Source organism: Salvelinus fontinalis, chromosome 22 (assembly GCF_029448725.1).
Source record: "Salvelinus fontinalis isolate EN_2023a chromosome 22, ASM2944872v1, whole genome shotgun sequence".
In the NCBI taxonomy this organism is placed as follows: Eukaryota; Metazoa; Chordata; class Actinopteri; order Salmoniformes; family Salmonidae; genus Salvelinus; species Salvelinus fontinalis.
In genome coordinates this window covers 38426174-38452347 of record NC_074686.1, presented here as the reverse complement: position 1 = coordinate 38452347, position 26174 = coordinate 38426174, and the positions used below count along the sequence as shown (strand labels likewise).

Genomic DNA, 26174 nt, shown 5'->3' with positions numbered 1-26174 from the left:
TTTCCAGGACATCCGTCAGGAAGTTAAAGCTTGGTCGCAAATGGACAATGACCCCAAGCATACTTCCAAAGTTGTGCCAAAATGGCTTAAGGACAACAAAGTCAAGGTATTGGAGTAGGCAGAACTGAAAAAGCATGTGTGAGCAAGGAGACCTACAAACCTGACTCAGTTACACCAGCTCTGTCAGGAGGAATGGGCCAAATTTCACCCAATTTATTGTAGGAAGCTTGTGGAAGGCTACCCGAAATGTTTGACCCAAGTTAAACAATATAAAGGCAATGTTAACAAATACTATTTGAGTGTATGTAAACTTCTGACCCCCTTGGAATGTGATGAAAGAAATAAAAGCTGAAATAAATAATTCTCTGCTATTATTCTTACATTTCACATTTTTAAAATAAAGTGGTGATCCTAACTTACCTAAAACTGAATTTTTACTAGGATTAAATGTCAGATATTGTGAAACTTCTGACTTCAACAGTAGGTAGCCTGTTTAGAGGGCAGATTCACGACAAAACCATCCGTAGTTAGATGGAAACCCATTTATTTGTATTCAGTACATGGGGAATTTTAACCGCTGAAGTTGTGCACTGATGTCACGTAGACTTATGGGGAAAGTGCACACATTGTTTCTAAGCAGGTTTAAAAAAATATTTGCAAGAGAATCTGGTCACCAATTGGATGGAAACCAAGCTCGTGTGAAATTGACAGTAAATAAAGACATGCGCTGTAGGAAACTAACAAGTGAGAAGTCATTTCCCCCACTAGACTTGGATAACCATAATCTGAAAGAAGCCTGGACATCAAATCTCTACAGACAACCAAATTAGTGCCTTTAGAAGTTCTTTATAAAATAAAAGGACAGATTTCAAATGTATTAAGAAAAACAACCAAGCACAAAATCAATTATTTTTTCCATTATAAAACAAGTTACACACATTTGTAAACACCATATTCTCACCTATTACAGTACAAAATACCAAGGGCTTAAAACATGAGCCGGTTCCCAACGGTGTAGTGTGAAGTTGCCCCTTACACACTGATCACTTGGGTCAGTTTAGTATTTTATTTACTAAATGTCTACAGCTGATCTTGGAGCTGTACTCAGGGGGGGGGGGGGGACCTCACCCTTGAACCTTCAACATACCCGATGACCTAAAAAAAAAACATTTCCTTTTAGAAATCTAAAATGAGGTAAAAGGAGTGTGGAGCGTACAGTCGTCTGAGAGAAACCAACCCAGGGAACAGAGTAAAGCAGAATGTATAGTATATAAAACATGAACATCTCTTCATGACAGACTGACCAGGTGAAAACAGCTGAAAGAAATCCTTTAGTTGGGCTCCCGAATGGCACTAGGCACTGCATTTCAGTGAAAGAGGCATCACTACAGTCCCCGGTTCGATTCCAAGCTGTATCAGATTCAGCTGCGATTGGGCGGCACACAATTGGCCCAGCGTCGTCAGGGTTTCGCCGTCATTGTAAATAAGAATTTGTTCTTAACTGACTTGCCTAGTTAAATAAACATAGATGTCACTTGTTAAATCCGCATAGATGAAGGGGAGACAGGTTAAAGAAGGATTTTTAAACAGACAAATCTTTTGTCTTGCCCATTCACCCTCACACACACACACACAATCCAAGTGCCTTTGAACGGGGTACGGTAGTAGGTGACAGGTGCACCGGTTTGAGTCAAGAACTGCAGCGCTGCTTTTCACACTCAGCAGTTTCCTGTGTGTATCAAGAAACATCCACCAAGCAAAGCCAGCCAACTTGACAACTGTGGGAAGCATTGGAGTCAACATGGGCCAGCATCCCTGTGGAACACTTTCGAACACCTTGTAGAGTCCATGCCCTGATGAATTGAGGCTGTTCGGAGGGCGAAAGGACCGTGGGTGAAACTCAATATTAGGAAAGTGTTCTTAAAAAGCTGTACTATGCAGAAATCACTCTGCCATTTCCTGGTTGATAAAATTCTAATAGTTTCTAATTTCAGTTTGACAAAACATGTATATTGTACCATCTTTTCCATAATAAATAAACAATTGTATTGTCAGCAGTTTGAAGCTGATTTATAAAAACAAAGGAGCTTCAAAACAAAAACTTAAAAAGGAAGCATAGAAATAAGACAGAACAGATCTACTTCCTTTCAATAAAGAATGACAGATCTATAACACACACATTTCAATTGGGTCAAGGTCACCCAACAAGTTACATATAGCAGCTTTAAAAATGTTTTGTACACTCAGTGTATGTTGATCCGTGATTCAAAATAACTTCCAGTAGAATAGGGCTGGTGACTTGTGAATGACTATTGTTCAAAAGGGTAATGTCTGCAGTGGAAAGTGGATTCCTTTTCAACTCTTGTTGAGTTCTTGGATCAGTCCAGATGGATAGGTGAAAGTGGTATGACAGGTGTCTGTCAGGGGGATTGGCTTTCACTTATGTTACCTCAGGTCAGTGAAGATGGAGGAACTAAGGCCGCGATTCAATCCAAGGTGCGTTAAAAAGCAGCGCATCAGAAAATGAAGTTTCTGTAAAGACATTTTCTTCCCCCTAGAGTGGCGGAGATCACATTCACGGTATCAGCTCCAGCGTAAATTGCATTTAAAAAGACTTAAGAGAACAGTGCACTATAAACATGCCTTGGATTGAATCCTGACAGATTCTCAGGTGATGTTGAGGGAGATACTTAGTTGTACAACTGAATGTATTCAACTGAAATGTGTCTTCCACATTTAACACAAACCCCTCTGAGGTGAGGGGGGGCTGAGGTGGGGGGGGGGGGGGCTGCCTTAAATCGAAGTTTTCGATGCCCGGGAAACAGCGGGTCAAGTGCCTTGCTCAGGGGCAGAATGACAGATTTTTACCTTGTCCGCTCGGGGATTCGATCCAGCAACCTTTCGTACAACTATGTATCCCCTTTTCCCCCTCAACACCACCTGAGAATCTGAAGCGGGCTCCACAACAGGACCATGTCCCTAACTGCTTCAGGATCTCAGGTGGTGTTGAGGTGCCAGAACAGGAACACGTGGTTCAGAAGAAGAAAAAAAAAGAAATGTGGTAGAGATGTGAGTAAAAAATATTTTTAAAACATCTTGCATTTCAACACTGACAAAGCCCAAAAGATTTTACCGCGTGTGAGGAAATACTAAAACAGCATTAAGAGAATAATTTACAGTCCATTTTGGTTGATGCGTGTGTGCGCACACACACACACAACTGGAAACCCATGTATATCTGATGCTTCAACACGTCTTAGTTTCTTCTTTTGGCCTGGTGGTGAAATGAAGAAACATTAGTTGAATGGGCTAAGACCGGATCCATTAGACTGGGCTAAGACTGGATCCATTAGACTGGGCTAAGACTGGATCCATTAGACTGGGCTAAGACTGGATCCATTAGACTGGGCTAAGACTGGATCCATTAGACTGGGCTAAGACTGGATCCATTAGACTGGGCTAAGACTGGATCCATTAGACTGGGCTAAGACTGGATCCATTAGACTGGGCTAAGACTGGATCCATTAGACTGGGCTAAGACTGGATCCATTAGACTGGGCTAAGACTGGATCCATTAGACTGGGCTAAGACTGGATCCATTAGACTGGGCTAAGACTGGATCCATTAGACTGGGCTAAGACTGGATCCATTAGACTGGGCTAAGACTGGATCCATTAGACTGGGCTAAGACTGGATCCATTAGACTGGGCTAAGACTGGATCCATTAGACTGGATGTTCCTAGATGTTATATTCCATGTGGTCACTCCTCACCCTGTTGTGTCCATCTTCTCTTCGGCCTCTTTATCCTCCTCTTTCACTTCTGGGGAAAACAAAAAGAGTGGCCCGGGCCAGTCACGGAGGTGTTACGCCCAGTGGCCCGGGCCAGTCACGGAGGTGTTACGCCCAGTGGCCCGGGCCAGTCACGGAGGTGTTACGCCCAGTGGCCCGGGCCAGTCACGGAGGTGTTACGCCCAGTGGCCCGGGCCAGTCACGGAGGTGTTACGCCCAGTGGCCCGGGCCAGTCACGGAGGTGTTACGCCCAGTGGCCCGGGCCAGTCACGGAGGTGTTACGCCCAGTGGCCCGGGCCAGTCACGGAGGTGTTACGCCCAGTGGCCCGGGCCAGTCACGGAGGTGTGTGAGGTTTACTTTACCTTTCTTCTCCTCCGTCTCCCCTTTCTCCTCCTCAGTCTTGACTCGTTTGGTCTTCTTCTGGTTGGCAGCATTCCTCCTTCCCCCTCCTCCCTGTCCCTCATCCTCAGAGTCAGAGAACTCTTCTTCACAGGCTATCCTCTTATCATGGGCCCTGACTGAAACACAAAACCATCCTCTTATCGTGGGCCCTGACTGAAACACAAAACCATCCTCTTATCGTGGGCCCTGACTGAAACACAAAACCATCCTCTTATCATGGGCCCTGACTGAAACACAACCATCCTCTTATCATGGGCCCTGACTGAAACACTAAACCATCCTCTTATCATGGGCCCTGACTGAAACACTAAACCATCCTCTTATCATGGGCCCTGACAGAAACACTAAACCATCCTCTTATCATGGGCCCTGACTGAAACAATAGTTACTGGAGATGCGTTTGTCAGGGTCCTCGTCCTCCTCGTCTCCAGAGTCCGGGTGTGGAGCGTCTTCTGGGATGGCCTGTATCTGGACTCCCGGGGCGTGGGGCAGCATGCGCAGGTTCTCAAACAACCTCTGTCTGGGGAGGGAGAGAGACGGTAGTGTGTGTACCACAGTCTGTCTGTCTGTCTGTCTGTCTGTATATATATATATATCTTTGTAACTTACTTGATCTTCTCCAGGTAATCATTGGTGTTCTGGTTGGTCATGTTAGACGGGCTGATGTGGAGCTTGAAGTCAGGGCCAAAGTACTCAAAGTAGTCGTTGTACGGCAGCTCTAACAGGACGAGAGAGAGATCACTAGGGTGTTGTAAAACTACCTAACAGGTTAAATCAAAGTAACACACGAACAGAGATCTTTAATATGGCGAGAAGTCAAGAGGTGTAAATTCAGACTAAACAAAGTCTGACATACTGTTTCAAGTAAAACAAAAGATATCTTTCTGTAGGACTTTGTCAATTCACAACATGTAACAATTACCTCTCAGGTCAGAGGACATAGATTGTTATTTACTGCGTGTCTGTAGCTTTAGGTACGGCGCCGCGCGCCTGCGTCCCGTTGGGTACCGTTAGGTATGGTGCTGTCCAGAGCCACGGCGGTCTCGTAGGTCCAGCAGCGGGCCACGTTGGGTGCGGCGCCGTGCGCGTCTACGTCCCGCTGGGTGCGGCGCCGTGCGCGTCTACGTCCCGCTGGGTGCGGCGCCGTGCGCGTCTACGTCCCGCTGGGTGCGGCGCCGTGCGCGTCTACGTCCCGCTGGGTGCGGCGCCGTGCGCGTCTACGTCCCGCTGGGTGCGGCGCCGTGCGCGTCTACGTCCCGCTGGGTGCGGCGCCGTGCGCGTCTACGTCCCGCTGGGTGCGGCGCCGTGCGCGTCTACGTCCCGCTGGGTGCGGCGCCGTGCGCGTCTACGTCCCGCTGGGTGCGGCGCCGTGCGCGTCTACGTCTCGCTGGGTGCGGCGCCGTGCGCGTCTACGTCTCGCTGGGTGCGGCGCCGTGCGCGTCTACGTCTCGCTGGGTACGGCGCTGTGTGTGTACGTACCGTTAGGTACGGCGCTGTGTGTGTACGTACCGTTAGGTAAGGCGCTGTGTGTGTACGTACCGTTAGGTATGGCGCTGTGTGTGTACGTACCGTTAGGTATGGCGCTGTGTGTGTACGTACCGTTAGGTACGGCGCTGTGTGTGTACGTACCGTTAGGTATGGCGCTGTGTGTGTACGTACCGTTAGGTATGGCGCCGTGTGTGTACGTACCGTTAGGTATGGTGCTGTGTGTGTACGTACCGTTAGGTACGGCGCTGTGTGTGTACGTACCGTTAGGTATGGCGCTGTGTGTGTACGTACCGTTAGGTATGGCGCTGTGTGTGTACGTACCGTTAGGTATGGCGCTGTGTGTGTACGTACCGTTAGGTATGGTGCTGTGTGTGTACGTACCGTTAGGTATGGTGCTGTGTGTATACGTACCGTTAGGTATGGTGCTGTGTGTCTACGTACCGTTAGGTATGGCGCTGTGTGTGTACGTACCGTTAGGTATGGCGCTGTGTGTGTACGTACCGTTAGGTATGGCGCTGTGTGTGTACGTACCGTTAGGTATGGTGCCGTGTGTGTACGTCCCGTTAGGTATGGTGCTGTGTGTGTACGTACCGTTAGGTATGGCGCTGTGTGTGTACGTACCGTTAGGTATGGCGCCGTGTGTGTACGTCCCGTTAGGTATGGTGCTGTGTGTGTACGTCCCGTTAGGTATGGTGCTGTGTGTGTACGTACCGTTAGGTATGGCGCCGTGTGTGTACGTACCGTTAGGTATGGTGCTGTGTGTGTACGTACCGTTAGGTACGGTGCTGTGTGTGTACGTACCGTTAGGTATGGTGCTGTGTGTCTACGTACCGTTAGGTATGGTGCTGTGTGTCTACGTACCGTTAGGTACGGTGCTGTGTGTGTACGTACCGTTAGGTATGGTGCTGTCCAGAGCCACGGCGGTCTCGTAGGTCCAGCAGCGGGCCACGTTACGGATGGTATAACCTCCACCTCCCAACATCAACAGAGGCAGGTTGAAACTCTTCATGTACTCAACACACTTAGCATGACCTGAAACACAGCGTCGTAAGAAATTATTCATACCCCTCGACTTATTCCACATTGTTGTGTTTCTCACCCCCCCCCCCACACACACACACACCCCCATGACAAAGTGAAAACATGTTTGCAAATATAATGTAAATGAAATCTCATTTACATAAGTATTCACACCCCTGAGTCAATACACGTTATAATAACCGTTGGAAGTGATTACAGCTGTGAGTCACTGGGTAAATCTCTAAGAGCTTTCCACACCTGGATTGTACAAATTTTGTGTGTGTGTGTGTGTGTGTGTGTGTGTGTGTGTGTGTGTGTGTGTGTGTGTGTGTGTGTGTGTGTGTGTGTGTGTGTGTGTGTGTGTGTATGTATGTATATATATATATTTTTTTTTTAAGTCTTCAAGCTCTGTCAAGTTGATTGTTGATAATTACTAGACAGCCATTTAAGTCTTGCCATAGATGTTCAAGCCGATTTCAGTCAAAACTGTAACTAAGCCACTCAGGAACATTCAATGTCGTCTTGGTAAGCAACTCCTGTGTATATTTGGCCTCGTGTTTTAGGTTATTGTCCTGCTGAAAGGTACAGCGCATTCAGGAATGTATTCATACCTTCACATTGTTACATTACAGCCTTATTCTAAAATGGATTCAATTGTTTTTTTGTCAAATCTACACACAATTCCCCATAATGACCTTGAGGCAAACTCCAAGTGGGCTGTCATGTGCCTTTTACCTGAGCTAAATTACAAGTCTCATTGAAAAGGGTCTGACTACTTCATGTAAATAAGGTATCTGTTTCTTATTTTTAATAAATTTGCTACATTTTTCTAAAAACCCGTTCGTTTGGTCATTATGGGGTGTCGTGTGTAGATTGACCGGGGGGGGGGGGGCGGAATCCATTTTAGAATAAGGCTGTAACGTAACAAACTGTGGTTAAAGGGAAGGGGTCTGAATACTTTCCTGAAATGCACTGTACAATGTCTCCCAGCAGACAACCAGGGTTTTCCCCTCTTAAGAGGCCTGTGCTAAGCTCTATCTTTTGGGCTGACCAACAAAACAGTCATCTTAAAATCCCAGGACCGTCAGAGCCCTGAAAGACAGCCCTCCTTCGCGTTACCTTTGATGGTAAGGTTGAAGCAGCCCAGTCTGTCTCCTGAGAGAGAGTCCGCTCCACACTGTAACACTACAGCACTGGGTTGGAACATCTCCATCACTTTAGCCATCACCTAGCAACACACACACAAATAAAAAGAGAAATGTATAAAAAAAAAAGAAGAAGAGAGAAACGCACAAAAAAGGTAGAATCCATTTGATGACTTACAGGTTTGAAGATGGCTTCATAAGACTCGTCGTCGATGCCGTCTCTGAGAGGGTAGTTTACAGCATAGTACTTCCCCTTCCCTGCTCCAATGTCCTAAAACACACATACGTCATTGTACATACTGGAATACAAAATTACTCAAATGTAGGTTGACAATCCAACACACACACCGAACAAGAGTGTAGTCACACACACCGGAACACACACTGAAAGGGGAGTGTAGTCACACACACTGAAAGGGGAGTGTAGTCACACACACTGAAAGGGGAGTGTAGTCACACACTGAAAGGGGAGTGTAGTCACACACTGAAAGGGGAGTGTAGTCACACACTGAAAGGGGAGTGTAGTCACACACTGAAAGGGGAGTGTAGTCACACACTGAAAGGGGAGTGTAGTCACACACACTGAAAGGGGAGTGTAGTCACACACTGAAAGGGGAGTGTAGTCACACACTGAAAGGGGAGTGTAGTCACACACTGAAAGGGGAGTGTAGTCACACACTGAAAGGGGAGTGTAGTCACACACACTGAAAGGGGAGTGTAGTCACACACTGAAAGGGGAGTGTAGTCACACACTGAAAGGGGAGTGTAGTCACACACTGAAAGGGGAGTGTAGTCACACACATCGGAACACACACTGAAACGGGAGTGTAGTCACACACACTGAAAGGGGAGTGTAGTCACACACTGAAAGGGGAGTGTAGTCACACACTGAAAGGGGAGTGTAGTCACACACTGAAAGGGGAGTGTAGTCACACACTGAAAGGGGAGTGTAGTCACACACATCGGAACACACACTGAAACGGGAGTGTAGTCACACACACTGAAAGGGGAGTGTAGTCACACACACTGAAAGGGGAGTGTAGTCACACACACTGAAACACACTGAAAGGGGAGTGTAGTCACACACACTGAAATGTACTTTGCTTATTTCTGATTCCCCCTATTTTTTTTCTTCCCTTCTTCCACTCAGACTCACCCTCAGGTCTCCTGTACCAGGGAAGTATTCTCCCAACACTCAGACTCACCCTCAGGTCTCCTGTACCAGGGGAGTATTCTCCCAACACTCAGACTCACCCTCAGGTCTCCTGTACCAGGGGAGTATTCTCCCAACACTCAGACTCACCCTCAGGTCTCCTGTACCAGGGGAGTATCCTCCCAACACTCAGACTCACCCTCAGGTCTCCTGTACCAGGGGAGTATTCTCCCAACACTCAGACTCACCCTCAGGTCTCCTGTCCCAGGGAAGTATCCTCCCAACACTCAGACTCACCCTCAGGTCTCCTGTACCAGGGGAGTATTCTCCCAACACTCAGACTCACCCTCAGGTCTCCTGTACCAGGGGAGTATTCTCCCAACACTCAGACTCACCCTCAGGTCTCCTGTCCCAGGGAAGTATCCTCCCAACACTCAGACTCACCCTCAGGTCTCCTGTACCAGGGAAGTATCCTCCCAACACTCAGACTCACCCTCAGGTCTCCTGTACCAGGGAAGTATTCTCCATACTTGTGGAAGGAGACAGTCATGACCCGGTCTGTGGTGAAGAAAGCCTCTTCCACTCCGTCTCCATGGTGAATGTCGATGTCTATGTACAACACCCTCTGGTGGTACCTGATAGGACAGACGAGACAACTCATTACATACAATATCTACATTAGATTCATATTACCTGATAGGACAAGACAATGAAATTAATACACTCATATCTAGGTTTCCCATCAGAGCCTGGGGACTATTCATTTCAACAAGAAACACACACCATTACTAGCCAAGGACACGTCACCATTCTGTCTTTTAGAGGCTGACCGATTAATTAGGGCCGATTTCAAGTTCATAACAATCGGTAATCTGCCTTTTTGGAAGCCGATTATATTGAACTCCGAGGAGACTGCGTGGCAGGCTGACCACCTGTTACGCGAGTGCAACAAGGGGCCAAGGTAAGTTGCTAGCTAGCATTAAATGTATCTTATAAAAAACAATCTTAACATAATCACTAGTTAACACATGGTTGATGATATTACTAGGTTTACTAGCTTGTCCTGCGTTGCATATAATCAATGCGGTGCCTGTTAATTTATCGTCGAATTACAGCCTACTTCAACTTCGCCAAACAGGTGATGATTTCACAAAAGCACATTCACGAAAAAAAGCACAATCATTGCACCAATGTACCTAACCATAAACATCAATGCCTTTCTTAAAATCAATACACAGAAGTATATATTTTTAAACCTGCATATTTAGTTAAAAGAAATGCATATTAGCAGGCAATATTAACTTGGGAAATTGTGTCACATCTCTTGCATTCAGTGCAAGCAGAGTCATGGTATATGCAGCAGTTTGGGCCGCCTGGCTCGTTGCGAACTGTGTGAAGACCATTTATTCCTAACAAAAAACGTAATTAATTTTCCAGAATTTTACATAATTATGACATAACATTGAAGGTTGTGCAATGTAATAGCAATATTTAGACTTAGGATTGCCACCCGTTCGATAAAATATGGAGCGGTTCCGTATTTCACTCAAAGAATAAACATTTAGTTTACGGATTGATAGTTTCCGGATTTGACCATATTAATGACCTAAGGCTCATATTTCTGTGTGTTTATTATAATTAAGTCTATGATTTGATAGAGCAGTCTGAGCGGTGGTAGGTAGCAGCAGGCTCGTAAGCATTCATTCAAACAGCACATTACTGCGTTTGCCAGCAGCTCTTTGCAATGCTTGAAGCACAGCGCTGTTTATGACTTCAAGCCTATCAACTCCCGGGATTAGGCTGGCAATACTATAGTTCCTATAAGAACATCGAATTGTCAAAGGTATATGAAGTACAAAATGGTAGAGAGAAATAGTTGACGCATCATAATTCATATAATAACTACAACCTAAAACTTCTTACCTGGGAATATTGAAGACTCATGTTAAAAGGAACCACCAGCTTTCATATGTTCTCATGTTCTGAGCAAGGAACTTAAACGTTAGCTTTTTTTACATGGCACATATTGCACTTTTACTTTCTTCTCCAACACCTAGTTTTTGCATTATTTAAACCAAATTGAACATGTTCCATTATTTATTTGAGAATAAATAGATTTGATGTATTATATTAAGTTCAAATAAGTGTTCATTGTTCATTCAGTATTGTTGTAATTGTCAATACTAAATATATATATAAAAGTTGGTCGATTTATCGGTATCGGCTTTTTTTGGTCCTCCAATAAATCGGTATCGGAGTTGAAAAATCTTAAAATCGGTCGACCTCTACTGTCTTTCCTCAGAAGTGAAAGAGGAGAAAGACACAGACAAGAAGACGGGCCCGCCGGGATGACGGGAGTTGGCGGGAGTTACCACACACAGGGCTCTTACTTGAGCAGCTCCAGGATGGCGAGGACTATGTCGTTGACGTAGCAGAACCCAGAGGCCTCAGACTTCTTGGCGTGATGGAGTCCTCCGGCCCAGTTGACGGCGATGTCCGTCTGCTGTTTGTTCAGCTTCACTGCCCCCGCTACACACAGAGGGAGGAGGGAAGAGCGAGACAGTCAATATAGGAAGTGAGGGAGGTAGATAGGCAAGCGAAGTCAGTAACGCAGACGGAGAAAGAGACTAGACTTACCGACAGAGCCTCCCGTTGAAAGCTGACAGAACTCAAACAGGCCGTCAAACACTGGGCAGTCCTCTCCCACATTAACTGTTAGAGAGCAGCAAGGATAGAAGTCATTCATTTGAGATGTTTGATTGGCCCAATGCTCTTAACTGCTAGGCTACCTGCCTCACTCTATACAGTATAGTACAGTAGAGTAGAGCACAGTATAGCACATTATAGACATCTATGGTTTGGTCAAATAGATGTCAATGTTTGGGCTGGTTGGAGCCCCTTCTGCTGGCTATGCATCTCAATTCTCTACACTTTTTTCCTGAAGTGTGTACTTGTCCACTACACACACGGTGGTCCTCTGTAGCTCAGTTGGTAGAGCATGCAACTTTAAAATGGAAACCGCCTCAATGCCGCTGCCTGCAGGTTTGTTCCGATGCATAAAGCTGTAACCTTCATAACAGATGTGAGTGTGGAGTATAGACTAGACTCAGCTCAACATTAGCCCATATGAAAACATGACAAAAATAAGATATTACAAGGTATGCTAATCTATGGTTTCGGGCGTGAAATATCCCTTTTAAAAATGCACCCCGCCTGAGCAATGCCAGGGGAAAACCACTGTCTGCTACTCACATCTCTGCATCTGCTTGCTGTGTTCTGACATGTTGTCTGGCCGGATGGAACGCAGGAACTTGATGTAGTCGTCACTGTGGTACTTGGTCATCTCCTCTCCGTTGGCCTTGTGGGGTCTCTAGAGGTCAGAAGGATGCAATATGTATAAAAAAAATAAAATCCATTACCTCGTTGCTAAAACATTTGCCCGATTTCAGTTTAGATCAATATATTTTTCAATAACCAAACATATGGGTGGTCAGAAAACTTGTAGTCCACAACTATCCATTTAGACTTATTATAAAAGTTTAGAGGCCAGCTCAACTATACAGGATGTTACTTCAGACATGTGTTGAAAAGTCATGTTCCGTGTTGAAGAAAGAGTCCAGTCCTATCAGCGTCAGTTCTATATAACGTCGAAGTGATAAAAACACCCACATTCTGTACATCACCTTGGAAACAATGGAAGACGCAGCGTTACAAAGAGGAGCCGGGTCCCTTTGTGGAGTTAATTTACCCAGGTAATGTAATGTTACAGAATGGAGGTGTTTCTCCCGCTGATACAACAGTTGACAAATAAATCAATATGAAAGCACACATTTACCGATAGATCCATTTGAGGGGGGGTTGACATCCATTTTTAAAAAGTTAATTCATATTTGGGTTGTTAGAGACGCGACCCAGTCGTTTGTTCGATATTTACAGACGTGACCCAATCTTTGGTTCTTTAGGTGCCGCTGCCATGCTCAGTGTCAACGTTGTTATTATCCCTTGTTTGCGGCTAGCCAGCCAACCAGCTACGGCTACACAGGCAACCTCTGCTACCAGAAGAACAGGACAAAAAATACATGTCTCTGCAAAAACAAATAAATGCTAGCTACGTTCCCCCCCCCCCCTCGTTGGACCTGCATCTAATTTCAGTTCGTGTGGTTGTCGGTTTAGCTTTCTGTACCTTTGTAGCAAGTACTGCCTGCATTTGTATGCACATACTGCATCATGATTGCATGATGTCCCGATAGCTTTTCCAACTGTCACGTTATCTGGCTGTAAATGGCCAATTTAGAATGCCATTTTCAAATCTAATTTTATTTGTCACATACACATGGTTAGCAGATGTTATTAATGCGAGTGTAGCGAAACGCTTGTGCTTCTAGTTCCGACAATGCAGTAATAACCAACGAGTAATCTAACCTAACAACTTCACAACATTTTAGCCAATCTGAAACGATTATTCAACAGTGCTGTTGAATACATGTATTTATACCATAAATATCAAACTAATCTAGCGAAGAAAAAAATTATATCTAAGCCCACTGTGGCTGTGGTACTCACGTATATCTCCATCTTCCTGTACAGTCCATAGTTGAGCAGCAGGTTGTGGGTCATACGGATCCTGTGGGGTTTCATGGGATGACCCTGACCATAGTAATAGTTACCCACGTCACCTGGGGAAAAGAAAGAAACACAAGAGTTTTAGACAAACTAGTGAAACAACAAACCATATGTCCTTCCCTTAACCCAGATGTAGGGTAGCTCTGGGCTTTACATTTTAGCAGACATTTACATTTAAGTCATTTAGCAGACGCTCTTATCCAGAGCGACTTACAAATTGGTGCATTCACCATATATCCAGTGGAACAGCCACTTTACAATAGTGCATCTAAATCTTTTTTTTGGGGGGGGGGGGGGGGGGGGGGGGGTTAGAAGGATTACTTTATCCTATCCTAGGTATTCCTTAAAGAGGTGGGGTTTCAGGTGTCTCCGGAAGGTGGTGATTGACTCCGCTGACCTGGCGTCGTGAGGGAGTTTGTTCCACCATTGGGGTGCCAGAGCAGCGAACAGTTTTGACTGGGCTGAGCGGGAAGACCCTCTTATCCAGAACGATTTACAGGAGCAATTAGGATTACGTGCCTTGCTCAAGGAAACATCGGCATATTTGTCATCTAGTTGGTTCTGGGATTCGAACCAGCGACCATCCGGTTACTGGCCCAATGCTCTTAACTGCTAGGCTTCCTGCCGCTTTGAGCGCGGGGTAGCACTATCGGGCATACAGCCTGGTAACTGCACAGCACGAAACAACTGATCTATAATAGTTTTAATGACGAATCAAATGATCAAACCTTTGCAAAGAGGTATAAATCTTCATAGTACAGACACAGCGCATTACTTACTCAACACCAAAGTTGACTATCAGACACCGCTAGCTACGTTTAACTGACAACCCCACTTTACTAGTCAAATGTAAATAAATATCAAGAGGTTGTTCGTGATTCAAGGATACTTATTAAAAATACTAACCATCTAACGTTAGCTAGTTTTGCATGCTAGTCAGTTGGTTATAAGCCTACTAACGTTAGTTAACTTAGCTAGCGAGCTAACGTTAACTAGCCAAGTTGCCACAAATGAGTATGCTAAACTTCCTAGTTAGCTGGATATTGGCAATTCATCTGATTGCAACATTACAAAAACGACTCTCAGGTTGCTTTGGCTAGCTAACTAAAGTCTTCTTCCTAACCAGGTAACTAGCAAGCTAGCTAATGATAGTAAGCTACCCACTCGGTAGCTAGCTAGCTGCTAACTCTCCTACTGCACTTCTCTCAAGAGGGGACATAGGCCTTTCGACCACCGAATCCTTGCCGATACAACAAATAATACTCCGGAAACCAATGAGCTACATAACATCAAATTTTACCATCATAATAATAGCAAACTTTCTTCTTTGTTCCTCCTGCAGACGACAGCGCCATTTTACTCAACAATTAGCACCGCACAGTTCTTTGTGCCCACGCCGGGTAATTTTTCACTATCGTCTCGTCCAATCACCGAAGTCTGCTCTGCTCGAAGGCGTTGTTGCGAAGGATGCGCTCTCTCTGTTTGCATGGTGCGCCCAAAGATGTTCTACTCGTCTATCTGTGGTGCACCGGTCTTGTGGTGTCAATTATGTGCTGCTAACATACCCCCCCCACCCCTCAAGTGTACATTGAATAAATAAACCCTCATATACATTCCTCATATTGCTGTGTGATGAACGCCAACGTTGCCACCTACACTGCAACACTAATGATCTCGCACATAATCGGCACATTCCTGTATATTGATCTTGCACAATAATAGTTTTTCTCATTGAGCTGGATACTGAAGTACACAGGCAAAAATATGATGAAAAGGATGATGATGATAGCCTACTATAGTAACGAGCTTTCATACATAATTTTTTAATAGTTCAGCTTTTAGCCACCAGATGGTTCCATTGTACTACAACAAGTAATCTGCTCCGTGTTACATGTGTGTTACTTATCAAAATCTGCTCACAGAGCTTTTGGCTATAGGCCTACCATCTCTGGCACTATACCAGCATACCTGTTGTCTGCCCTGCCCTTCTTAAAGGGGAACTTCAGTATGAGTGCTGAAATCATCATTACTGTAACATCCAGGAACGGTTCCAAGCATAAGGTGGTCGCCTACCTGGATAAATAAAGGTTCAATTTTAAAAAAAATATTACCCTGACACTGAGTTTAATCCACTGATCATTATCTGAACACTTGACTGGCATAAACATATAGAATCTGTTATATATTTAGCTATGTGCAAAATGTTCCACTCGTAAAAAAGAAACGTGTACAATTTCTCGTTGTTTACCAACCATTACAGTATTTAGAATTTTGTACATTTTAAAAATATTTAAAAAAATATTTTTAATAATTAAGACCTTTCAAATCTCTCATTTAACTGTAATTGAATTACTTGAATCTTATAGTATCAAATCCACCTCAAGCATTAATTTGTTTAAAGTGCGGGATGACAAACACAAGTCTAGTTATCCTTTGTTAGAATAACCCAGGGGTGTCAAACTCATTCCACGGAGGGCCTAGTGTCTGCAGGTTTTTGGTTTATCCTTTCAATAAAGCCCTAGACAACCAGGTGTGGGGAGTTCCTAACTAATTAGTGATGTTAATTCATCAATCAAGTATAAGGGAAGAGCGAAAACCCGCAGACACTCGGCCCCCCGTGGAATGAGTTTGACACCTGTGGAATAACCCTTATACAAGTATGTGGATACCTTCTCGTCGAACATCTCATTCCAAAATCATGGCCATTCATTAATATTGCTGCTATAACAGCCTCCACTCTTCTGTGAAGCCATTCCACTAGATGTTGGAACATTGCTGCGGGGGACTTGCTTCCATTCAGTCATAAGAGCATTAGTGAGGCCGGGCACTGACGTTGGGCGATTAGGCTTGGCTCGTAGTCGGCGTTCCAGTTCATTCCAAAGGAGTTCGATGGGGTTGTGGTCAGGAAAGGGCCTTTCCCAAACTGAGTTGGAAGCACAGAATCATCAAGAATGTCATTGTATGCTGTAGCGTTAAGATTGTCCTTCACTGGAACTAAGAGGCTTGAACCATGAAAAACAGCCCCAGACCATTAGTCCTCCTCCATCAAACTTCTCAGTTGGCACTGTGCATTGGGGCAGGTAGCGTTCTCTTGGCATTCGCCAAACCCAGATTCGTCTGACGGACTGGCGGATACTGAAGCGTGATTCATCACTCCAGAGAACATGTTTCCACTGCTCCAGAGTCCAATGGCGGTGAGCTTTACACCGCTCCAGCCGACGCTTGGCATTGCGCATGGTGATCTTATCCTCGTGTGCGGCTGCTGGAAACCCATTTCATGAAGCTCCCGACGAACAGTTCTTGTGCTGATGTTGCTTCCAGAAGCAGTTTGGAACTCGGTAGTGAGTGTTGCAACAGAGGACAGACGATTTTTACGAGCAACGCGATTCAGCACTTGGCGGTCCCGTTCTGTAAGCTTGTGTGGTCTACCACTTTGCGGCTGAGCCGTTATTGCTCCTAGAGGTTTCCACTTCACAATAACAGCACTTACAGTTGACCGGGGCAGCTCTAGCAGGGCAGAAATGTGAAGAACTGTTGTTGGAAAGTGGCATCCTATGACGGTGCCACGTTGTAAGAAACTGAGCTCTTCAGTGAGCCCATTTGACTTCCAATGTTTGTCTATGGAGATTGCATGGCTGTGTGCTCAATCTTGTACACTGGTCAGCAAAGGGAGTGGCTGAAATAGCCAAATCCACTAATTTGAAGGGTTGTCCACATACATTTTTATATATAGTGTACCTAACGACCTCATTCACAGTAGTAAGCTACCTAAACAGTAGTAAGCTACCTAACGACCTCATTCACAGTAGTAAGCTACCTAACGACCTCATTCACAGTAGTAAGCTACCTAAACAGTAGTAAGCTACCTAACGACCTCATTCACAGTAGTAAGCTACCTAAACAGTAGTAAGCTACCTAACGACCTCATTCACAGTAGTAAGCTACCTAAACAGTAGTAAGCTACCTAACGACCTCATTCACAGTAGTAAGCTACCTAAACAGTAGTAAGCTACCTAACGACCTCATTCACAGTAGTAAGCTACCTAACGACCTCATTCACAGTAGTAAGCTACCTAACGACCTCATTCACAGTAGTAAGCTACCTAACGACCTCATTCACAGTAGTAAGCTACCTAAACAGTAGTAAGCTACCTAACGACCTCATTCACAGTAGTAAGCTACCTAAACAGTAGTAAGCTACCTAACGACCTCAATCACGTATTCACATATTGTCCGTTCAATGATTAGATTAACATGCGTTGTGACTTCAACAAACGCCTCTGCAATCTGTGACAAATGCCTGAAGCATACCAATGTGGAGCTATATCCGTGTTTGAATAATTAATCGTTGTTTGAAGGCTGTGAGGACTAACATGAACTCTGCTCTGAACTCATCATGTCACCATGTGAACTAGGTCAGTGGGCCCGTATCCCATATGGCACCCTATTCCCCATGTCCAAAGTAGTGCCCTACATAGGGAATAGGGTGTCACTTGGGACATCCCCTGACTCTACAACCAACCCTGATCAGGATCAACGATTTATAGCTCAATTTGAATTGAATTAACTTTATTGAGGTAAAATAAACAATGTTGAGAAGCTATTTCTTAAATGGGCTTAAATGTTAAAGATTTGAGGAAGTACAGTATATAAGCCCTAAGTAATGACTTCTTGAGAGTTGCTGTCCCTACAGGCGCTACAGAGGTCCCAGGGATAATGTGGGTGCAAGCAAGGGTCAGGTCATTGGCTGTCGTCCAATTCTCTACCCATCTCCAGAAGTATGCACTTGTTCTGTTCACTACATCTTAGAAATCTAAAAAAAACATTGGATTGATGGAGGCGTGGGCTAGTGGGAGTTTTCCACACTGTTTTTTACAGTCCGCAGTAGTCTTTCCACTCCGTCAGCGCTTACCGATACTTAGTAGCCGTTGTCCAAAATGATGACAAATTAGGTATGGTCCACTCGTTGTCACAGTTGTGAATATCTATGTATGATATGGTTGTAGGGACACACACACACCAGTGGTTTTACTACTATGTGTGATTGATGACACGTGTAATTTGGTCAGGTTTTTGCTAGAATGCGAGGTTCTCTCTGCTGTAGACTATGACAAGTCTGAAACACACCAATGTGTTCTTATAAGAATCACATTCTTAACTTATTGATTATTAGAAATATAAAGCACCTTGTAGCTAGAAGAACGTTTCTGTACCACTAGAAAACAGGTGTGTTGTTTACCCCAGCCAACACACTACTACTAATCACCATTCCCACCTAAAAAATAACCATCTCCATACAAATAGGGTATTGGTAACCAACATTTATTTACCATTGTCAACTTTACAATAAAACCATAACATCTGTCAACATTAGCCTAATAAAGAACAGTATCCGTCCCAATGTATTTAGAGACATGAAAGTAGAGTCAGACTTACACACACCAGACAGATCAACAACTCTGCTTCCTTTTAAAACGGCAACACTGAACATAGCAAACTCAAGAGACCCCCCCCCCCCTTTAAGATAAAAATCTAAAGTTGCTTCTTATGTTTCTTCTTTCAAAACAAACAAAACACAGCTTCTCTGAATCTTTAAAATGGTTCTCTAAAAGGTACACCACAAAATACTTCAAATTTAGGGTTAAAATATATGAATGTACAAAGTTGGCAAGTCTTTTTTTTCCTTCAATTTCTGATCTCTTCTTCTTGTTTTTTTTTTAATTAATAGTCATTTCATGTGGTGGTTGGGTTGGTGTCCTGTCCTATCCAGTTCATTCCTACATGTGGACGCATCATTTTTTTTGAGTCGGGTGTTTTGGGGAAAAGACAGGTCAACTCGACTCCCATCCATAACTGTGTCTTCCAACTTTGTTGTCCAATAAATCCCATTGTTCCATAGCAACCAGCACATAATACTACCAGGTTGACCCTGTCTCGCCGTAACCAGGGAAGTGAACTAGTGAATCTAGTCTGTCATCTTGTTACAATGACAAAAGTGACACAATGGAGTCTCACATAAATGTGTATATATTTACATATACATATATCCATACATATGTATACATATACACATATATAGAAATATATATTTATAACTATTTTCTCTCTCTCTCTTGAAAAACAGTCCACACAAGTCCTTTGTTGTCGGTAAAGATACAATCACTCTGCATTCTGTTGGGAGGGGGCCTCTGCCGCGGGGGTCGAGCTGGTCTCCTCTGTTGGTTTGGTGGGCTCTGGTGCAGGTGCAGCAGCCTCCTTCACCTCCTCCTCCTCCTTAGGTTCCTCCTCTGCTTTAGCCTGCACCTCCTCGGCCTTAGGGGCTTCTGCAGCAGCCGCCACAACCTCCTCCTTCCCCTCCTCTGCTTTCTTCTCCTCCGTAGACACAGCAGCGCCGTTCTCTGCAGGTTTCTCCTCAGCGGAAGCGGCCGCCTCCTCCTTCTTGGTCTTCTTCAGTTTCAGGCCCTTGAAGTTGAAAGATTTCTTCAGGAAGAAATTCTTCTTCTTCTTGGAGACACCCTTGGCAGCGGCCTCACCTTCTGGTTTGGCGGCCTCACCATCGGCGGCGGGCGCTGGCTCGATGGCGTCCCCTCCGGCACCTGCTTCAGGCTCCTTGGCGTCGGCAGAACCATTTGGAGTGGCAGTGTCTGTGGCGTCACCATTGGACTTGACATGGCCATTCTCCTAGAGAAGGGAAAGATTAAGGAACCAAATAAGACATATGGCTAAAAAAAATGCAATTCAATCAATAAAGAAAATGCAATTTACATGAGAAGTTTACACTGTAACAAAAACATTTTTAGATTTATAGCGATGTTTCATCAAAACGTCGTGCTCATTAACAAACCAGTGTGTTGCATCAAAAGGCGACGCCTTGTAGTGCAACCAGAAAACGACAGGCGGCGACAGTGACACGCAGACCGAGCATGTGGTCCATAGCTCTCCCACTAGACACCACACAGACGGAGCCATCTCTTTCAACAAAGACTTGAACCAATCGATGAAAGAAAAAAAATTGTAGTAATACTGCCAATGAACCCGATGATCAATTAACAAAATACTGGTTATACTGTGTAATTTTGTGAGGTGAAAATAATATTGTATGTCGACTGTGTATGTTTATCTATAAAATAACGTTTACAGTCACTGATCGAGACATGTCTAGACTCGCCGGTTTCCGAGGGGGCTGCATAAATTAAATTGACAACTGCCGAAACCCTCCTTTTCAATCCATAATTCACCAATTGGCTCTCATATCTTATGCATGAGGGGTAGCTTGCCTACGTGCACCCATGCCTTTCTAAACCCCCCCTCGTGGCATTTGATATGGAACTTGTATCAAATACACGGACTTGGAACGGGAACGCATACGAGTTCGCTATTACGGCTAGCTAAAACCTCGATTAGCTAGCCAATTTACCTGTGGTCTCTGTTCTCGTTCCAAAACCCGAATAGCTAATTAGCTATCTAATTTGTTTTTTGTTTTTTTTCCCCAAAAAAATATCTTCAAACAGCAGATCGTGGCATTAGCAGCAAACCCGTTTGGATTTGATCCTCCCGCGTCTGAATGAAGTGTCCGTAGTTATCATCACTGGACACCATGTTAGTCTAGCAAGCCAACCAACTGTGCACTTATCACTCTGACTGAACCAAGGTGCACATTTATCCCCCCCCAAAACAAATCTGAACAGACAAACCTCACCTTCAAATTAATTGCAACCTAATAATAAAAACAGAACATCGTTTCTAAGATACGTTTAGTTAGTTCGGTGAAGGGTGTGTCGTGTGGTCCAGGGATGAGAGAGCGTTTACATACCTGTCCATTAGTTTTGACGGTGGCGACATCGGCAGCATTCGCCTCCACAGCTACCCCTCCCTTGGACGCTTGGGAACCCATCGTTATTCGGTGTTTTTCAAAGAGAATTAAAGCAAAAAGTTGTCTCAATTTAATCCAGCTCCCGGGCAGTGGTAATGGATCCAATAGCAAAATTAGATATTTTGTGGGGGGGTCCTTGCTAGTTTCCTTGGTGTTTTCTCCAGAGTTGAACCTCTCACTCCCGTAGTAACATACCCACTAGATTCGACACTGGTTGAACGCGTAGCATGAAGATAGACCAAGATACCACCCACGGGCGTGGTCACACGACCATATCCAATCAACAGCAGTTTAGGAGTTTTCTCCGCCCTTTTCAGAAGACCCCCAACATTCTGGTCTCCACTAGTTACCACAGCCACAAAGTCATGATTATGGCTAAACCACAGCCTATTTCTTTCATTTCTCTTCATAGAATCTGATTTTAAACCTAACCCTGACATTAACCCTAACCACACTGCTAACGTTATTCCTAACCTTAAATTAAGACCTAAAGCTATTTTTTGTTTTGATAAATGTTTTAAATTAAGAAATAGACAATTTTGACTTTGTGTGTTTGTGGTAAATAGTGACAACCAACATAACATTCTCTCTCCCTCATCATATTCCGCAATTGGACAGGCTTGAGCTACTGAATGGCGATAATTGTTCACGTTTGAAAGTTTAACTCGATAATACTAACCATTTTAACCATGATACCAGTTTAAAGTGTTGTGTAGAATAGTGGCAAAGTAAGTTTTAGTCGCGTACATTTCTTTGTGAACTAGTCTAACGACTAGTTCACAAAGTCGTTCGATCTATTCGGGCAAAGTGGCAAGACGTTAACACGTCTTGCCACTTTGCCCGAATAGATCGAACGACTTGACTATCGTGACATCTCACGAGGTTTGTCTGTTATCCTGACAACAACAAGCACATATCACCACAACAACGTGTTTGACGTGACCATCACGCACATTCCAACCGTTTATCCACACAAACATACACTCTACCGCTGTTTAGACAACGTATATATTCAGCCCATATATCCATGCTGTGCTCAAGACTTCCACTTCCAATCACCTTTTAAAGATCGCATGATTAATGCACATGTTTTACGAATAGCACTGAATTCATTGTAGCGCTGATGTCACGGGGTATACAATGGAAAACACAACCATATCAATATCTATTACCTGATTAACATTGACCTGTGTAATCCATCAGACACATGCCTGCCTGATGTGGTGGCCTATGGGGTACCTGATTCAAACCCTGCTCCTGGTCGCCTCACCTATAGACGGTAGGCTATGTTACATTATGACACCATTTTTTCACGCAAGACTCATTCTAATGAGAGAATAAGAAGAGCAGAGAGGTAGCTTGGACTCCCCCCTCCCTCTCCTTTCTCTCCATGACATAAAGTCTCCACTGTCTGGCTGTAGAATGAGTGGCATGCCAAGTCACCTACTGCAAAATGAGTAATTTCTCACATCTATTTCTGAGAATGGGCTGAGCCAGGCAGAAACACCATCAGGGGTTAAATAATGATAGCTGGAGCGCTGCATGTGTGTCAGGTGAGGTCGGAGAGGAGGAGAAGACGAGGAGAAGGAAAACTCTTGATTTCCATTAGTAACTAGTAATAACTACCTGTAATATTGGAAATTAAACTGTAACTGCAGATGTCTCTCTGTTCCTGTACCTTGTGTAGCTCGATTCTCTGCGGGGGTGTTTTGTGTGGTGGTGGTGGTGATGATGGTGATGAAGAGGATTGGCATCACGGGACATAATATTGTCATCACTGTGTCAGGCCCAGTCTTTTTATGTGTGTGTTTTTGTGTATGTGAAAGGGCATCTTTGTCATGGGACCACAGTGTATGTCAGGGGGTGGAAGGCACAGAAATGCAATCCTCCACAGATAAGCATACATTACATTATATTACACACACACAGAGATTTGGAGAAAGACAGAAAGAGAGAGAGAGCAATCAGCTGTTTGTCTGTTTGTGTCAGGAACAGAGTGTGTTGGAATCCAGGGAGAGGGGGGAGAGAGGGGAGGGAGATAGGGAGAGAGAGACAAAGAGGAGGGAGATGGAGAGAAAGACAGAGACAGAGAGGAGGGAGATGGAGAGAAAGAGAGAGAGAGAGAGGGAGGGAGAGAGAGAGAGAGATGGAGAGGAGGGAGATGGAGAGAAAGAGAGAGAGATGGAGAGAGATGGAAAAGTGTGGTAGAGGAGAAGAAGATAGAAAGATGGGGGATGAGAGAGATATATAAAGAAAGAGGGAAGTGAAAAGGGTGAGAAGAAAAATAGGTACATGAGGGAAGAGAAGAGAGGTACACGAGGGAAGAGAAGAGAGAGAGAGATATGAGGGAAGAGAAGAGAGAGCGATATGAGGGAAGATAAGAAAAATATGAGGGAGGAGAAGAGAGACAGAGATGAGGGCTAGAGAAGAGAGATGTGGGAAGAGAGAGAGAGAGATATGAGGGAAGAGAAGAGAGAGATGTGAGGGAAGAGAAGAGAGAGAGATATGAGGGAAGAGAAGAGAGAGAGATATGAGGGAAGAGAAGAGAGAGAGATATGAGGGAAGAGAAGAGAGAGATGAGGGAAGAGAAGAGAGAGATGTGAGAGAAGAGAGAGAGATGTGAGGGAAGAGAAGAGAGAGAGATATGAGGGAAGAGAAGAAAAATATGAGGGAGGAGAAGAGAGACAGAGATGAGGGCTAGAGAAGAGAGAGAGAGATGAGGGAAGAGAAGAGAGAGAGATGAGGGAAGAAAGAGAGATATAAGGGAAGAGAAAGAGAGAGAGATATGAGGGAAGAGAAAGAGAGAGAGATATGAGGGAAGAGAAGAGAGAGAGAGAGAGAGAGATGAGGGAATAAAGAGAGAGATGAGGGAAGAGAAGAGAGAGAGAGATGAGGGAAGAGAAGAGAGAGAGAGATATGAGGGAAGAAAGAGAGAAATGAGGGAAGAGAAAAGAGAGATGAGAAAAGAGAGATGATGTGTGATAGCTGGGGAGGAGGGGGGGCTTATTCAAATGTTGACATTGGTGGCCAGTTGAGGATAAGGGTAAGAGGTTAGGTTAGAACAGGAAAGGGGTGAAGGGTTAGGTTAGAACAGGACAGAGTGAAGGGTTAGGTTAGAACAGGACTGGTGTGAAGGGTTAGGTTAGAACAGGACAGAGTGACGGGTTAGATCAGGACAGTGAAGGATTAGGTTAGAACAGGACAGGGTGAAGGGTTAGGTTAGAACAGGACTGGGGTGAAGAGTTAGGTTAGAACAGGACTGGGGTGAAGGGTTAGGTTAGAACAGGACAGAGTGAAGGGTTAGGTTAGAACAGGACTGGGGTGAAGGGTTAGGTTAGAACAGGACAGAGTGAAGGGTTAGGTTAGAACAGGACTGGGGTGAAGAGTTAGGTTAGAACAGGACTGGGGTGAAGGGTTAGGTTAGAACAGGACAGAGTGAAGGGTTAGGTTAGAACAGGACTGGGGTGAAGAGTTAGGTTAGAACAGGACTGGGGTGAAGGGTTAGGTTAGAACAGGACAGAGTGAAGGGTTAGGTTAGAACAGGACTGGGGTGAAGAGTTAGGTTAGAACAGGACTGGGGTGAAGGGTTAGGTTAGAACAGGACTGGGGTGAAGAGTTAGGTTAGAACAGGACTGGGGTGAAGGGTTAGGTTAGAACAGGACTGGGGTGAAGGGTTAGGTTAGAACAGGACTGGGGTGAAGAGTTAGGTTAGAACAGGACTGGGGTGAAGGGTTAGGTTAGAACAGGACTGGGGTAAAGGGTTAGGTTAGAACAGGACAGGGGTGAAGGGTTAGGTTAGAACAGGACTGAGGTGAAGAGTTAGGTTAGAACAGGACTGGGGTGAAGGGTTAGGTTAGAACAGGACAGGGGTGAAGGGTTAGGTTAGAACAGGACAGGGGTGAAGGGTTAGGTTAGAACAGGACAGGGGTGAAGGGTTAGGTTAGAACAGGACAGGGTGAAGGGTTAGGTTAGAACAGGACCGGGGTGAAGGGTTAGATCAGGACAGTGAAGGGTTAGGTTAGAACAGGACTGGGGTGAAGGGTTAGGTTAGAACAGGACAGAGTGAAGGGTTAGGTTAGAACAGGACAGGGGTGAAGGGTTAGGTTAGAACAGGACTGGGGTGAAGGGTTAGGTTAGAACAGGACAGAGTGAAGGGTTAGGTTAGAACAGGACAGGGGTGAAGGGTTAGGTTAGAACAGGACAGGGGTGAAGGGTTAGGTTAGAACAGGACAGGGGTGAAGGGTTAGGTTAGAACAGGACAGAGTGAAGGGTTAGGTTAGAACAGGACAGAGTGACGGGTTAGAACAGGACAGGGGTGAAGAGTTAGGTTAGAACAGGACAGGGTGAAGGGTTAGGTTAGAACAGGACTGGGGTGAAGGGTTAGGTTAGAACAGGACTGGGGTGAAGGGTTAGGTTAGAACAGGACAGAGTGACGGGTTAGAACAGGACTGGGGTGAAGGGTTAGGTTAGAACAGGACAGGGTGAAGGGTTAGGTTAGAACAGGACTGGGGTGAAGGGTTAGGTTAGAACAGGACAGAGTGACGGGTTAGAACAGGACTGGGGTGAAGGGTTAGGTTAGAACAGGACAGGGTGAAGGGTTAGGTTAGAACAGGACAGGGGTGAAGGTTTAGGTTAGAACAGGACAGGGGTGAAGGGTTAGGTTAGAACAGGACTGGGGT

The 26174-nt window shown here is 44.9% G+C and overlaps 2 protein-coding genes across 2 annotated transcripts; both read right to left on the bottom strand.

The window, feature by feature from the left end:
- Positions 1 to 527: 527 nt before the first annotated feature.
- On the bottom strand, positions 528 to 15218 carry hdac1 (histone deacetylase 1). Its single transcript, XM_055877362.1, has 14 exons — positions 14923 to 15218; positions 13563 to 13675; positions 12252 to 12369; positions 11637 to 11711; positions 11390 to 11528; positions 9493 to 9634; positions 8025 to 8117; positions 7821 to 7929; positions 6573 to 6713; positions 4803 to 4911; positions 4583 to 4713; positions 4154 to 4309; positions 3773 to 3821; positions 528 to 3274 (listed from the first exon to the last, which is right to left on the bottom strand). Exons 1-14 carry the CDS (start codon positions 14975 to 14977, stop codon positions 3247 to 3249), a joined length of 1458 nt encoding a protein of 485 aa, XP_055733337.1. The 5' UTR covers positions 14978 to 15218; the 3' UTR covers positions 528 to 3246.
- A 3710-nt stretch (positions 15219 to 18928) lies between these two features.
- On the bottom strand, positions 18929 to 21715 carry marcksl1b (MARCKS-like 1b). The gene is made up of 2 exons (XM_055877361.1): positions 21436 to 21715; positions 18929 to 20303 (listed from the first exon to the last, which is right to left on the bottom strand). Exons 1-2 carry the CDS (start codon positions 21514 to 21516, stop codon positions 19782 to 19784), a joined length of 603 nt encoding a protein of 200 aa, XP_055733336.1. The 5' UTR covers positions 21517 to 21715; the 3' UTR covers positions 18929 to 19781.
- Positions 21716 to 26174: the final 4459 nt, after the last annotated feature.